At 37.0% G+C, this 15994-nt stretch overlaps 1 protein-coding gene across 1 annotated transcript; it reads right to left on the bottom strand.

The window, feature by feature from the left end:
• Positions 1-3682: 3682 nt before the first annotated feature.
• Positions 3683-6840, bottom strand: LOC115517030 (olfactory receptor 11H12-like). Its single transcript, XM_030320206.1, has 2 exons — positions 5920-6840; positions 3683-3730 (listed from the first exon to the last, which is right to left on the bottom strand). Exons 1-2 carry the CDS (start codon positions 6838-6840, stop codon positions 3683-3685), a joined length of 969 nt encoding a protein of 322 aa, XP_030176066.1.
• Between the last annotated feature and the right edge of the window lie 9154 nt (positions 6841-15994).

The raw sequence follows: 15994 nt of genomic DNA, 5'->3' as shown, positions 1-15994 counted from the left end.
GGAGTTGGTGGGCGGGGCCGCAGTCAGTCCTGATGTCTGCCCCCAGCCCACCGCTGTGGTCACAGTCAGACTGGTGTGTGCCTTCTCTTCCCCTCTCCTAGGGGTGGGATTCACTGTGGGGTGGTGTGGCCCGTCTGGGCTACTTGCACACTGCCAGGCTTGTGATGCTGGGGATCTGGCGTATTAGCTGGGGTGGGAAGGCAAGGTGCACGGCGGGAGGGGGGGCAGGCTTAGCTCGCTTCTCCTTAGGTGATCCACTTCAGGAGGGGCCCTGTGGCAGCCGGAGGGAGTCAGATCCGCTGCCGGAGGTTTGGCTCCGCAGAAGCACAGAGTTGGGTGTTTGCGCGGAGCGAGCAATTTCCCTGGCCGGAACCGGTTCCCTTTGGGATTTTGGCTGGGGGATGGGCGGGGGAGATGGCGCTGGCGAGCGCCTTTGTTCCCCGCCAAACTGAGCTCTGTCGTCCGGGGGCTCCGCAGCTCACCCTCCCTTTGTCCTCCAGCCTTCCCGCTTTCCGAGCAGAGCTGTTAACTTATGACCTCCCAGACGCTAAGTCGCGCTTGCTGTGGGAACACAGTCCGTCAGGCCCCTCTGCTTTTGCAAGCCAGACTCGGGGGCTCTGCTTGGCTGGCGAGCCGCCCCTCCGCCCCGGCTCCCTCCCGCCAGTCCGTGGAGCGCGCACCGCCTCGCCGCCCTTCCTACCCTCTTCCGTGGGCCTCTCGTCTGCACTTGGGTCCGTTGACTCCGTTCTGCTAATCCTCTGGTGGTTTTCTGGGTTATTTAGGCAGGTGTAGGTGGAATCTAAGTGATCAGCAGGACGCGCGGTGAGCCCAGCGTCCTCCTACGCCGCCATCTTCCTCGCCTCTAGAACTGAATTTCTGTGAGGATTAAGTCTTTTTTCAAAGTTCCTTGGTGGCTCTTCCTGAGGTGCATCTTGTAGTCGTAATAATCTGGATATGAATATTTGCTTGAATATCAACCTCCTAAAGTGGTATGATTGAGAAAAGGGTATATTTCTAAATTTCCATCACTGTAGTCATTTTCTCCTTTTTTGGTCAATCCATGCATGGCAGAGGTACATTAGCTTCATACTTACTACTTACTATCCATTTTTCTTATATTTCTGCCTAATACAGTCTTCTATTCTGGTGGCAATGTGCTCAGCTTGAGAAATCAAATGGTGTAGTCTCCTTTATATAGAGTTCATTGAGTGGCACACTTCTGTTCAGTTATAAGTGGAGTAGAGATTGGCCTCCTTCTTGAAGTCTGCCACTTTAGCTCCTATCTTAAGACAATAAGGTGATTTTGGGGATGAAAATACTAAGAAGGATTTATCAAAAAGCCAGGAGTCCCTCAGGACATCTTGGAACTGCCTACCTCTGAACTGGCATAGACTATCTATCGCTAGAAGTATATATGTGAGGGAAAAAAACCCAAATATTTACCTTGTATAAGTTGCTGTTACTTGGATTTCTGTTATACACAACTGAATCTAAGGCTAATATATTCAATCATTCTGGGTTCCTGGGTAGATCTTGAGTTTCCTTTTTGTTTTCATCACTCAAGTGGGTAAAATCTGGAATGATTGAATTACTTAATAAAAAGTAATTATTGCTTCCAACTTTAAAAATGGAAATGTGTATGGAAACCAATTTGTCAATAAATTTCATATATAAAAAAAATAAAAAAAAATAAAAAAAAATGGAAATGTAGTTGACTTACAATATTGTATTAGTTTTAGGTATACAACATAGTGATTTAAAAATTATATACATTATGCAATGCTCAGCATAATAAGTATAGTTACCATATGTCATGATACAGGTTATTACAGTATTATTGACTGTATTCCAATTCTTTCATTCTGGATTATCTGCTTCTTTTTGAGATAGTTGAATGATCATTGAAAAAATGGCTCTATTTTTATTATGATGACTTAAAGTATATATTTTGACAGAGAAAGAAATGGCCTGTGTTCTTTAAAAGAGATGGACATTTGAAACAGGTTGTTTTAAAAAAACAGAAGTGCATAAAAGGCAAGTGTTGAAAGCATAATAATTCAAGCTCTCTTTTAATGAAAAGTTGTTCTTATACTAATAATAAGCAGGGGCTTATGTGAGAGATAGAAAAATGTAGAGGGGAAGTCCCCAGGGAAAATTTTCCTCTTTTTGAAGATTCACTTGATTGCATGGTATGTCTATTTCCTCCATTTTCTTTCTGTTCTGAGCATCTAGAACAAAAACTGCAAAGCCAGAGTTTTCTGCCAAGAATCTCTTTATGATTTACAGAAAGAGCTGATTTTGAGTGAAGCAGAAGCATGAGGAAGCCAAATTTACTTCTCTCCACAATGTGACCCCACATGGAAGTCTTTGAGTAGCTCTGGAAAGGCACCTGTTACAAGGCTTACCAAAGACAGTAGCATTATCCTTTCTTAATGCATAAAATAGAAATCTTAGGTTAAAATATCTAAAGGAGTTGCTCTAAGTTATATATCCCTTTATAAACATTGATTTTTTAAACTGCACATCCTTTGTAAATTAGATGAAATATACATGCCTATCATGGAAAAATTAGGAAATAAACAGTAACATAAGAGAAAAAAAAGAATCTAAACTACCCATAATACCATCACTCTATTTAAGTATGCTTATGTAATAATAGTGTTTCATGATCTGCCTTTTCATTCAGTAACATAATATTTTACCTATTGAATATTTATTACATAAGTCTTCATGTAATGTGTGTAGTTACTGTCTTAAAACAATTGAGGAGAAATTCCTATAAGCATATCTCCTACATGCATATCTCTTCTACAGTATTCATTTCCTAGATAAATCCAGCTTTTTGACCTGCATTGTCATGCAGTTCTGAAGGTAACTACATAGGACACAGCCAGGGTTTCCAGGAGAGAAGGTACAGCACAGCAGAATTCTTACTGATCTGGAAGTCAGCAAACTGCTTCCTTCACTTCCTTGTGTGACCTTGGACAACATACTTGCTTTCACTGGGTCTCATCTATGGAATGACTATGAGAATGTCTACCCTAATTCTGTCACAGAGTGTGTGAGGTTGAATTGAGAGAGTATGTCAAAGTATTTTGTAAATGATAAAGAGCTTTCCAAGTGCAAAGTATTAATATTAACTGAAATCAATCAATCATATAGACTATGTATAAGATTCTATTCTAATTAATCTCCTTTATTCATGACAGCCTTTCTGTGAGGGAAGTATTATCATTAGCTCTAGTTCATAGATTTAAAAAATCAAGAAAGAAAGGATAACTTGGGTAATAGCGATAGCGATAGTACTTAAATTTGTAACCAATTTATTTTTCAGAGTGTTGGCCCTTCTCCTTGATAGTAGCAGGAAAGCGTGAGCCTTGTAGTTAGCCCACCTGGGATCCAAATACTATCTCTGACTATGTAAGTTTCTCCTTGTGCCTGTTTCATTATTGGAAAATCAGAGATACTATAACACCGACCTGACCTCTTTGGGTTGTTATGAGTAGAAAATAAAGACTTATTTGTAAAGGACTTGGAACAGGTGCCAGGCCCCAAACAAGTGACTCAAAATGTTAATTATTATTCTTGTCAATAAGGATAACCCTTTCCATAAGAGCAAACCCTGTGGTGGTGAATTTGCACATCTAAACTTGTTAAAGTAATAAATGCACTTTCTCTTTTCCTATGATATTTTTTCCCCACGTGTCCATGCTCTTACTTTTTCTAAAATCTTGAACATACATAATTTTTGGCTTTATGAATAGCTTTTACTTTGTGAGGAAGTTAGTTACAGTTGAGGGATATTCAACATTTAGCTTACCAAGGGTTTAAAGGCAGTTAGTAAACATCACGACTACATTTGAAAGTAAAAACTAGACATGTTTTTTTTTCATTTTTCTCAAGAAAACTAACAATAGGTTTTCAACTATGATCTTGCTTTTTTTTTTTTTTAAGTTTAAATGCTCAGAAAAGAAAGAACACTATCTTCTTACTGCTCTCCCTAAAACCGTTTCTCTCTCCCTCTCTTTTTGGGATGCAGTTTGGCTTTGAGAAAATATTGTATAAAATGGTAGTGGTATATCAAATAATTTAATACTATGGAAAGGATTGTGAACCAATCATAATATTTGGAATTGTAAGAAGGGATCATTGAAGAGTTAGTGACTGTGTAAATGTATTAACTGAATAAACCCAAAGTGGAGATTTTTAACATTATGGTGGAAATATTTTCTGCCTTGACTACCTATTCTTCAGCTCTTTGATTTTCGGATCTCAGGAAACTTAAAAGTCATATACCCTGGGAAGGGGTATAGAATTAGAAAACATCCTCAAAGGACTGGTTAAGTGAGGGATACATGGCAGGGTTCTGGTAAGTAAAATTGACTAAGGAGCTCAACAATTTCTCATATCAAAGGGAAAAATAATTGTTCTATCTAGAAAGTCAGTTTCAAAAATCACAAATCAAAAATGTGCAAATCTTTTGAACTGAGTAATCCATTTCTTTACCAGGAAACTGTTCTAAGATAAAAACCCCAGAGCGAAAATTGATATATGCATATAGTAGTCTTACATCCTGGATTTTATGGGGGCAGTTTTTGGATTAGATGAGTGCAATCCAGTTTGAAAACATCATTATGGCAAATCTTTATGAAGATTTAATTGAGGTATTAATTTTTACACTAAAATAGTGGATAAAATGTAATGTATAATGAAAGGCTTGGTGGTAGATGGAAGGAAGATCTGAATCCCTGGATAATAATGAAGTGGTCATTATTGCATAATGGTGGCATTCATTTTTCTCCTAATCCCCCTTCTGGAAATTCCCTTTCTTGCACAAGTCAGCTTCAAGCTACTTGGAAGGACAATCCTCCTTCTAGAAAAATATTCATCTCACCACATAAGAAATTACAATCCATACCATATTAGTATGAATGGAATGTTATAGTTCCTAAAAAAACAATAATTACAAAAACTTGCTATAGTATAGGAACGAGTTTGATGTTATAGTAAGCAAAGCATATGTATAAATGAAAATACGTTACAGGGATTGAATTCTAGATGCTTTTCTTCTTTACTGATTTTCCTTAATGTTATTTTTACACTGTTTTAACAACAAATAACAATGAACTGTCACTTATTTTTTTAAACTTAGGTAATTTATTATAAAGTAGATCATTTCCCTCTCCAGTTTTAGTAGGAGATATCCTATCATCTAAAACCTAATTAATTGACCAATTAAGCTTTTGGTAGCACTTTGTCTAGGTAAAAGTATTGGCAATCAGAATACTGTATTTCGGAGTATTTTGATTGATGTTGTTAGAATTAGAATTTGCTCCTTAAGGAGCTTAGAAAGAGGTAATGTGTAAGGAAAACAAATGACATATATCTAAATGTCTTTACGCTACCATAGCATTACGGTCCCATAGAAATTTTGGATAATTGCTTTTAACGGTTTATTTGCCAGGGGTGACCACATCACCAAAATAATACAGTCAAATATGAATGACAAACAGAAAAAAAGACATTTCCTTCTTTTATTTACAATCAGACAACCAAACAAAATGACATAATTTTATTGATCCCAGAACTGTTAATCTAAATTATCAAATAGAACACAGATATTTTCACATGAATACTCCAGAAAATACCTAGATGTGTACATTCCTTAGGTCATATACACTCTAAATGGCAAAGTGGTACCCAGTACTTCCATGTATTTATATATAACCTGGCCACTTTATGATTATAAGTGGCCTCATAGATGCTTAATTTCATAAGCTGATATAGTTAATATCACTAGACTTATATTTGAAGATTTGAATAACTGTATAATCCTGACTGCTTTTTGTGAGACTATACTGACCTGATAATGGAAGGATCATCAAGTGTATCTTGGATTATGTTGAGATGCCCCAGAACTTTCCTCAGGGCTGCCTTTATCTCCTTATTCCGGAGGCTATAGATGAGGGGGTTGAAGAGTGGGGTTACCATAGCATAGAACAAAGTTGCAACTTTCTGTATACCAGCAGAATGTCTGAGTCTAGGGCTCACATACATGACCATCAAGGAGCCATAGAAGAGTGATACCACAGCCAAATGAGACCCACAGGTAGAGAAGGCCTTATGTCTCCCAGTGGCAGAAGGCATACGCAACACAGCTAATAAGACAAGCGTATAGGATCCAAGGATGAAGAGGAAGTTACCAAAGATAACTAACGAGCTTAGAGTGTAGCAAAGCTGTTGGGTTGTTGGGGCAGAGGCACATGCCAATGCAAACAGTGGCCCTGGGTCACACACAACATGGTCAATAATGTTCGGACCACAGAAGGGCATCTGAGAGATGAATACAATGGGGATCACGAACCACAGAAATCCACAAACCCAGCAGATAATGACCAGTTTGGTACAGAAATGCCCAGTCATGATATTAGGGTAGTGCAAGGGACGGCAGATAGCAAGGTACCGATCAAAGGCCATGACGGCCAAGAGGAAACATTCAGATGTTCCCAAAGAGAAAAAGAAATAAAATTGGAGGAAACATCCAGCAAATGAGATGGTCTTTTTATCTGAGAGGAAGTTGACCAACATCTTGGGGACTGTAGAAGAGACATACCAGATCTCTAGAAAGGAGAAATTCCCCAGGAATCTGTACATGGGGATGTGGAGTCTCCATTCACACCACAGAGCACAGACAATGGCCCCGTTCCCTGTTACAGTCAAAGCATACATTGTAGTAAAGAGTGAAAATAGGAGGATCTGAATTCTCCACTCACAGGAAAAACCTAAGAGTATAAATTCTCTTACAGAAGCAAAGCTGGAATATGGCTCAGAGACATTCATTGAGTCACTAACCTGCAAGATCAAGAGACATATTGTTATCAGTTAGGACTGGTTTCAAATGTGCTCCTTTTTCAGGGTAAAGAGAAGACAATGAACATGGGGTCATCAGGAAGAGAATGTAGTCTACTTGTTCTTGGCTATATACTCTGAGTTTTGGGCATAGTAGGTAGCTGGCTGCACAGAAACAAACTTTTGCCTGCTTCTGAATCTCTCCCTCATTATGCCACCATGATAGAACTAGGCAAAATTAAACTCACTTTGTAAAGCTTGTTATTTTTGGGTGGGGAATGATCTATGATAGTTTCTGAGTAGCATATAACACAGAGTTAACACTTAGTTTCTTATCCTAAACCCATTTTCTAGTGCAAGAGACTCAGTAAAGAAGGTTTTAATTTTACCATTAACATCTCAATTAAATATATTACTTAACATATCATTTAAATATGAAAAGAAATGGACATATTGTATAGCAATTTGGCAGTAAGTTTAAAGCCAATATCCCTGTATTTTGGTTGTTACTGCTGTTAACTTAAGCATCGTAAAAATGTAATTCTATAATTTTACTTACCAACACTGACTTTTAATATTGCATTTCTTCAGTGTCTTCTGTAGGAAGCAGTGGCTTTAAGTTTTCACTTAATCTTTCACCTGTAAAAGTTTGCAAAATAACAGCTAGGTATGGGACTTTTTTTGAAGTCTTTTTCTTTCCATAAAATTTGGGATTGATTTTTCTTATATGCTTGTTGAAATTAAAAATTTGTACCAGATGGGGTGCCTGGGTGGCTCAGTTGGTTAAGCGACTGACTGTGGCTCTGGTCATGATCTCGCAGTTTGTGAGTTCGAGCCCCGCGTCAGGCTCTGTGCTGACAGCTCAGAGCCTGTAGCCTGCTTCAGATTCTGTGTCTCCCTCTCTCTCTACCCCTCCCCTGCTCACGCTCTGTGTCTCTCCATCTCTCAATAATAAATAAATATTAAGAAAACTTAAAAAAATTGCACCAGAAAAGAGAAGTCAAATACTTTTTCTTTAAGTACACTTACTTTATCCTACATTCTCATGGAAAAGGTGTCAGGGATCTGAGTTTCCTGAGTGTGTGTGCGTGCGTGCGTGTGTGTGTGTGTGTGTGTGTTGTGTGGCAATATGCAGGGATGTGAGTTCTGAAAGTTGTAAAGGCTTACATTTGGGTCACAAACACAAAATTTTCAAAAACAAATTTGCTTCTAAACTATTGCCCATACCAGTGCTCTGAGAAGTCTTTTATAATGATTTGGTGGAAGCTGTCTTTGTGCTTTTAGTAGCATGTATCTATTTTTTAAACGTTCCCAAACAGGAATATTAATATTAAAATTAAGAAATTCTGGAATGAAAGAGAATTGACATGGAGGTGTCATGACTTTGTGCAGTGCTCAAAAGGTAAAAATACCATAGTTTTGACATCTACCAAATCTCTAGGGGACCTGGGTGATGAACCATATACTTCTTTGTCCAGCTGGATAAAGAGTTTTATTGCTTCACAAAAATTAAGAATGTACTTTCTTTATCACACGTTCTCCTGGGACTTGGCCTCTATGGCATTAGGAAAGTTCTTCTCTAAGCTGATGGATACTTAAAAAGTTAATGATTGCATGTTCTCTGAGGAGTCAGTAAAGAGTGACAACTTCTCTGAGGCACTATTATTTACAAATAGTTTGCCTACCTGGAATATGGATTCTAAAAAGTTTTTAGAAGACAAAATTTGAGGAACAATAAAGCAAAATGTGTCACCAAAAGTTTTTTTTTATTTTTTTAATGTTTATTATGAGAGAGAGAGGGAAACAGAGCATGAGTGGGGGAGGGACAGAGAGAGACGGAGACACAGAATCCAAAGTACGCTTCAGGCTCTGAGCTGTCAGTACAGAGCCTGATGCGGGGCTCGAACTCACAAACTGCGAAGTCATGACCTGACCTGAAGTTGTACACTTAACCGACTGAGTCACCCGGGTGCCTTACCAAAAGTTTTGATATGAGTTTCAGGAACACTTCTAATGTCTGTGCACATGTTGGAAGATACAGAAATGAAGTACAGTGAGCTTGATGAGGAAAATGTCGAGGTATAGAACACTGTAGGACATTGACAATAAAATTTGTAGAAGTTAGAAGTAGCTTTTAAAAGGACAGCTTGTCAGAATTCTTTAGGTAGGAGAGAAAAGAACAAGAAGTGTCAGTTTTTTAAGTTAACTGACTGCAATACTACAGAGGAACATGTGGCTTCCCAATTAATATGAGAGAAGTATTTGATGTCATTGATTGGTGTCCCCTTTTTACCTTATGGCATATGGAATTAATGTAGTATGACTAAAACCCCCAGGTGGGAATGATGCTCATACCACATAGTGTAAACTGATAGAGAACATCATGATTGTATTCCATAGGAACGCGGGTCTGTGGACCACAGAATGACTGAGGAATATCTAAAAACAAACTCCTCACATGGAAAGACTAAGGAGGAAAAATGGTATTTAGACCTTTATTACCTCTTCGTTATACTACTTCAGGGCTTAGAAACTCCTAAAACATAGCCTTGATCTTATTACTTGCCTGATAAAAAACATCAATGGTTTTATTCAGAAATTCTCAAGTTATCCATAAATTGGTATCAATTTTCTTATCTTTCCTTACTCCCTTTTATACATAGATTGGACAGCATTTTATTCTCTAGATAGCTTTGAATTTCCCATATTCATTTCTTTGTGGTCTCTCTGTTTAGAATCTTCATTACTTCCATATACACCTGCAAAACCCCCATCTATCCTTCAAGGTCTATTTCAAATGACATCTTTCCGTAATGCTTTTCCTTATTCCCCTAACCAAAGCAACTTTTCCATCTCTGAATTTTTATTTAACCATCTTTGTATCTTTCCTAAAACATTTGTCACAAGCTGCTGTATGTTATCGTTATTTGTGTACTTATCTTTTCTCTCCTCCCACATTGTTAAGTCTTTTAAAGTTGAGAACAAACATCAATCAACTTAGAATTAATCAAGGTGAAAAAATACATGCATCTACTGGTCCTCTTAAATATTTGTCATATAAATGACATTTTAAAAATTATATGAGTTTTATTATTTGTAAAAACAACACCTGGCATACCAAAGTTAATAAAGACAACTCCAAGGTGCATGACTGCATTATCCTGTATTTACAGATGTGAAAGAAATTTGGAGGAAGGGAGAAATCTATATAGGTTAAAACTCCCTATGACAGACATCTTAGCTCATTGAAGAGGGCTTGAGGTATGACGTAGAATAATGCTACTCAAAGTATGGTCAGTGCACCAATGCAGTCCTCAAATTGTTACCAGTCCATGGCAAATACAGAAATCAAGAGTAAGCATTTAAACACACACACACACACACACACACACACACACACACACACATTATTAACAATAGACTAATTATGGAAAGAACCCAAATGTCCATTACTGATGAATGGATAAAGAAGATGTGATATACATACACAAGAACTATTACTCAACCATAAACAAGAATGAAATCTTGCCATTTGCAATAACATGGATGGAGCTAGAGAGTATTATGGAAGGGAAATACGTCAGTCAGAGAAAGACAAATAGCATATGATTTCACTCATATGTGGAATTTAAGAAACAAATCAAACTAACATGGGGAGAAAAAAGAGAGGCAAACCAAGAAACAGACTCTTAACTATAGAGAATAAACGTATGGTTACCAGAGGGGAGGTGGGTGGGGAATGGGCTACATAGATGATGGGGATTAAGGAGGTCACTGGTGATGAGCACTGGGTGTTGGATGGAAGTGTTGAATCACTATATGGTACACCTGAAACTAATATCACACTGTATGTTAACTAACTGTAATGTCAATAAAAAGCTGAGAAAGAAAACACTATGAAATAAAAACATTTATGGGAAACAAGTTTTATGTGTGTTTAATAATACAGAATGGGCTATATATATGTTTTTATATTTCAGTTTCTACTTATTTTTACTTTACAAAATTGTCAACTAATGAATTGGAAAAAAAAAGCTAGGCTTCACTTAAGGTAGTTTCACAAGCATTGAATTAGAGGACAAATGAATTTACTTTTATTTTTTATTTTTTAATACTTTTTGCAAAATTTTTAATTATTTTCATTTTGAGTATAGTTGACATAATGTTACATTAATTTCAGGTGTGCAAATTAGTGATTGGACAAGTTTACATATTATACTGTGTTCTGCACACTTATAGCTATAATCTGTCCTGTTACATTGCTACTACAGTATCACTGAATGTATTCCTTATGCTCTGCTTTTTATTCCTGAGTTGTTAAATCCGTAGGTGGAGACCTGTATCTCCCCCTCCCCTTCATCAATTTTGCCCAGCTCCCCACCCCCCTTCCTTTCTGGCAACCACTAGTTCTCTGTATTTATAGGTCTGATTCCGCTTTTTCTTTTTCTTTTTTTGTTTGTTTTTTAAGATTCTGTTTATGAGTAGAATCATATGATATTTGTCTTTCCTGGTCTGACTTATTTCACTCAGCATTATACTCTCTTGGTCCACCAATGTTGTCTCAAATGGCATAATCTATTGCATCCTTTTTTATGGCTATATAATATTCCCGTGTGTGTGTGTGTGTGTGTGTGTACGCACCACATTTTCCTTATCCATTCATCTATTGATGAACACTTAGGTTGCTTTCTTAGGTTGTCTTGACTATTGTAAATAATGGTGCAATAAGCATAGGAGGCACATATATCTTTCTGACTTAGTGTTTTTGTTTTCCCTGGGTAAATACCCAATAGTGGAATTATTAGATCATATGGTATTTCTACTTTTAACTTTTTGAGGAAACTCCATACTGTTTTCCACAGTGGCTATACCAATTTACATTAAGTGCACCAATGGTGCATGAGTGTTCCTTTTCTCCTCATCCTTGCCACCACTTACTATTTCTTGTCCTTTTTATTTTAGTCATCCTAACAGATGTGAAGTGACATCTCATGATGGTTTTGATTTGCATTTTTCTGATGATTAGTGATGTTTAGCATCTCTTCATGTGTCTGCTGGCCAATTGTCTTCTTTGGAAAAAATGTCTGTTCAGATCCTTTGCCCACTTTTAAATTTGATTATTTCATTTATTTATTTATTTATTAATTTAATTAATTAATTAATTAATTTATTTATTTGATGTTGAGTTGTGTAAGTTCTTTATAGATGTTGGATATTACCCCCTTATTGGATATATCATTTACAAATGTCTTCTTCCATTCAGAAAGCTGTCTTTTTATTTTGTTGATGGTTTCCTTCTCTGTACAAAAGGTTTTTATTTTGACATTGTTCCAGTAATTTATTTTTGCTGTTGTTTCTCTTGCCTCAGGAAAACTATCTAGGAAAATGTTGCTATGGCCAATGTCAGAGAAATTACTGCCTATAATCCCTTCTAGGAGTTTTATGGTTTCAGGTCTCATGTTTAACTCTTTAGTTCATTTTGAGTTTACTTTTGTATATGGTGTAAGAAAGTGTTCCAGTGTCATTCTTTTGCATGTAGCTGTCCAGTTTTCCCAGAACCATTTATTGAAAAGACTGTCTTTTCCCCATGGTGCATTCTTACCTTCTTTGTCATGGATTAATTGGCCATATAAGTATGAGCTTATATCTGGGTTCTATCATGTTCTATTTTTTTTACTTTTCTATTTTATTTATTTTTTAAAGTTTTTTTTTTTTTTATTTTTGAGAGAGAGAGGGAGGGAGAGAGCAAGCGAGCGAGAGAGAGAGATGAGTTAGTGCATGTGGGAGAGGCAGAAAGAGAGGAAAAGAGAGAGAATCCCAAGCAGGTTCCATACTGTCAGCACGGAGCCAATTTCGGGGCTCAGACTCACAAATTGTGAGATCATGACCTGAGCTGAGATCAAGAGTTGGGTGCTAACCTGACTGAACTGCCCAGGTGCCCCTCTATCCTGTTCTATAGATCTATGTGTGTATTTTGTGCCAGTACCATATTGTTGATAACTAGTATATCTTGAAATATGGATTTGTGACACCTCCAGCTTCATTCTTTCTCAAGATTGCTTTGGCTATTTAGGGTCTTCTGTGTTTGCATATGAATTTTAGTATTCTAGTTTGGTGAAAAATACTGTTGGTGTCTTAACAGGTATTGCTTTGATTTTGTAGATTATTTTGGGTAGTATGGCCATTTTGATAAGGTTAATTCTTTCAATCCTGAAGCTTGGGATATTTTTCCATTTGTTTGTGTCATATTGAATTCCTTCATCAGTGTTTTATAGTTTTCAGAGTACAGGTTAAGTACTCACCTCTTGGTTAAGTTTATTCTTAGGTATTTTATTCTTTTGTTTTTACTTTCTTTTCTTTTTCTTTCAAGTTTTTATTTAAATTCTATATTTCAGGTGTAGAATTTAGTGATTCATGAGTTACACAAAACATCCAGTGCTCATCACAACAAGTGCCCTCACCTTTAGTAACCCTCAGTTTTTTCTCTAGACTTAAGGTTTCCTTCTTCATTTGTTTTTTGGAATAGTTTGAGGAGAATAGGTATTAGTTCTTCTTTAAAGTCTGGTAGAATATGGTTTCACTCTTATGTGGATCCTGAGAAACTTAACAGGAACCCATGGGGGAGGGGAAGGAAAAAAAAAAAAAGAGGTTAGAGTGGGAGAGAGCCAAAGCATAAGAGACTGTTAAAAACTGAGAACAAACTGAGGGTTGATGGGGGGTGGGAGGGAGGGGAGGGTGGGGGATGGTTATTGAGGAGGGCACCTTTTGGGATGAGCACTGGGTGTTGTATGGAAACCAATTTGTCAATAAATTTCATATATATAAAAAAAAAAGTAAAAAAAAAAAAAAGAAAAAGACAAGCGCCCCGAAAAAAAAAAATAAAAAAAAAATAATAAAGTCTGGTAGAATTCACTTGTGAATGCATCTGGTCCTAGACTTTTATGTTTTGTTTGTTTTTTTGATTACCAATTCAATTTTGTTACTTATAATTGATCTGTTTAGATTTTCTATTTCTTCCTGGGTCAGTTTTGGGAGGTTATACATTTCTAGAAATTTATCCATTTCTTCTAGATTGACCAGTTTGTTGGTATATAATTTTTCATAGTATTCTCACAATCCTCTGTATTTCTGAGGTGTCAGTTGTCATTTATCTCTTATTACTGATTTTATTTATTTAGGGCTTTTCTCTTTCTTTTCTTGATGAGCCTGGCTAAGGGTTTTTAGTTTAGTTTAGTTTTTTTTTCCAGAAAACCAGCTATTGGTTTTGTTGATTTTTTTCTGTTGTTTTTTTAAGTCTTTACATCATTAATTTCTGCTCTGATCTTTAGTATTTCCTTTCTTCTACTCATGTTTGACTTTGTTTTTTCTTTTTTTTTCTAGTTCCTTTAGGTGTAAGGTTAAACTGTTTAAGTTTTTTCTTGTTTCTTGAGGTAAGCCTGTTTGCTTTATATTTCCCTCGCAGAACCACTTTTTGCTGTGTCTCAGTGATTATTTGGACTGTTGTATTTTCTTTTTCTTTTTTTTTTTAATTTTTTTCAACGTTTATTTATTTTTGGGACAGAGACAGAGCATGAACGGGGGAGGGGCAGAGAGAGAGGGAGACACAGAATCGGAAACAGGCTCCAGGCTCTGAGCCATCAGCCCAGAGCCTGACGCGGGGCTCGAACTCCCGGACCGCGAGATCGTGACCTGGCTGAAGTCGGACGCTTAACCGACTGCGCCACCCAGGTGCCCCAGGACTGTTGTATTTTCATTTTCATTTGTCTCCATGTATTTTTCGATTTCTTCTTTGCTTCATTGATCCATTGGTTGTTTAGTATCATTTAGTCTCCATGTGTTCGTGTTTTTCTTAGTTTTTTTTTCTTTTGTGATTTATTTCTAGTTTCATAGCATTTTGCTCAGAAATCATGCATGGTATGATCTCAATCTTCTTAAATTTATTGAGGCTTATTTTATGACCTAATATGTGATCTAATCTGGAGGGTTTTCCATGTGCACTTGAAAAGAACATATATTCTGTTCTTTTGGGATCGAATATTTTACATGTATATGTTCTGTTCATCTGGTGCATGTGTTATTCAAAGACATTATTTCCTTATTAATTTTGTGTCTGAATGATCTATTCATTGATGTAAATGGAATGTTAAAGTCTCTTACTTTTATTTTATAACCATCAATTTCTCTCTTTATGTCTCTTAATATCTGCTTTATGCATTTAGATATTACAGTGTTGGGTGCACAGATATTTAAAATTGTTATCCTCTTGCTAGGTTGATCCCTTTATCATTTAATGCCCTTCTTTGTCTCTTGTTACACTCTTTGCTTTAAAGTCTATTTTGTCTGGTCTAAGTATTACTACCCCAGCTTTTGTTTCCACTTCTATTTGCATGGTGAATGTCTTATCATCACTTCACTTTCAGTCTGTTTGCATCCCTAGGGCTGAGATGAATCTTTTGTAGGCAGTATATGGATGGGTCTTATTTTTTTTTTTTATCCATATCACCACTCTATGTCTTTTGATTGGAGAATTTAAGATTCTCCATTTAGATTTAAAGTCTTTAGGGGCGCCTGGGTGGCGCAGTCGGTTAAGTGTCCGACTTCAGCCAGGTCACGATCTCGAGGTCTGGGAGTTCGAGCCCCGCGTCGGGCTCTGGGCTGATGGCTCAGAGCCTGGAGCCTGTTTCTGATTCTGTGTCTCCCTCTCTCTCTGCCCCTCCCCCGTTCATGCTCTGTCTCTCTCTGTCCCAAAAATAAATAAACGTTGAAAAAAAAAAAGATTTAAAGTCTTTATTGATGGGCATGTACTTATTATCATTTAATCAAAAATTTGTTTCCTGATTGTTTTTGTAGTTATTTTTTGTTCTTTTCTCCTTCTTCTCTTGCCCTCTTTCTTTGTAATGGATGAGTATCATAGTGTTTTATTTGGCTTTCTTTCTCTTTATTTTTGTGTGTCTGTCATGGGTTTTGGGTTTGTAGTTATCATGAGGTTCAAAGAGAACAGTAGAACTCACCTGAATGAGGAGGGCATTCTAGCTAGGAGAAACTGTGTATAGAGAACCTTGATGGAAAGGGTGGTTTAGCTGTGATGTGAATTTTTGGGATGCTAGGAGGGGGAAGGGAGAGGATGGGAGTGGGTAAGGAAGAA

This window comes from Lynx canadensis, chromosome B3 (assembly GCF_007474595.2).
Source record: "Lynx canadensis isolate LIC74 chromosome B3, mLynCan4.pri.v2, whole genome shotgun sequence".
Classification (NCBI taxonomy): domain Eukaryota; kingdom Metazoa; phylum Chordata; class Mammalia; order Carnivora; family Felidae; genus Lynx; species Lynx canadensis.
The sequence above is the reverse complement of the archived record's forward strand: the minus strand, read 5'-3'. Positions and strand labels throughout refer to the sequence as shown.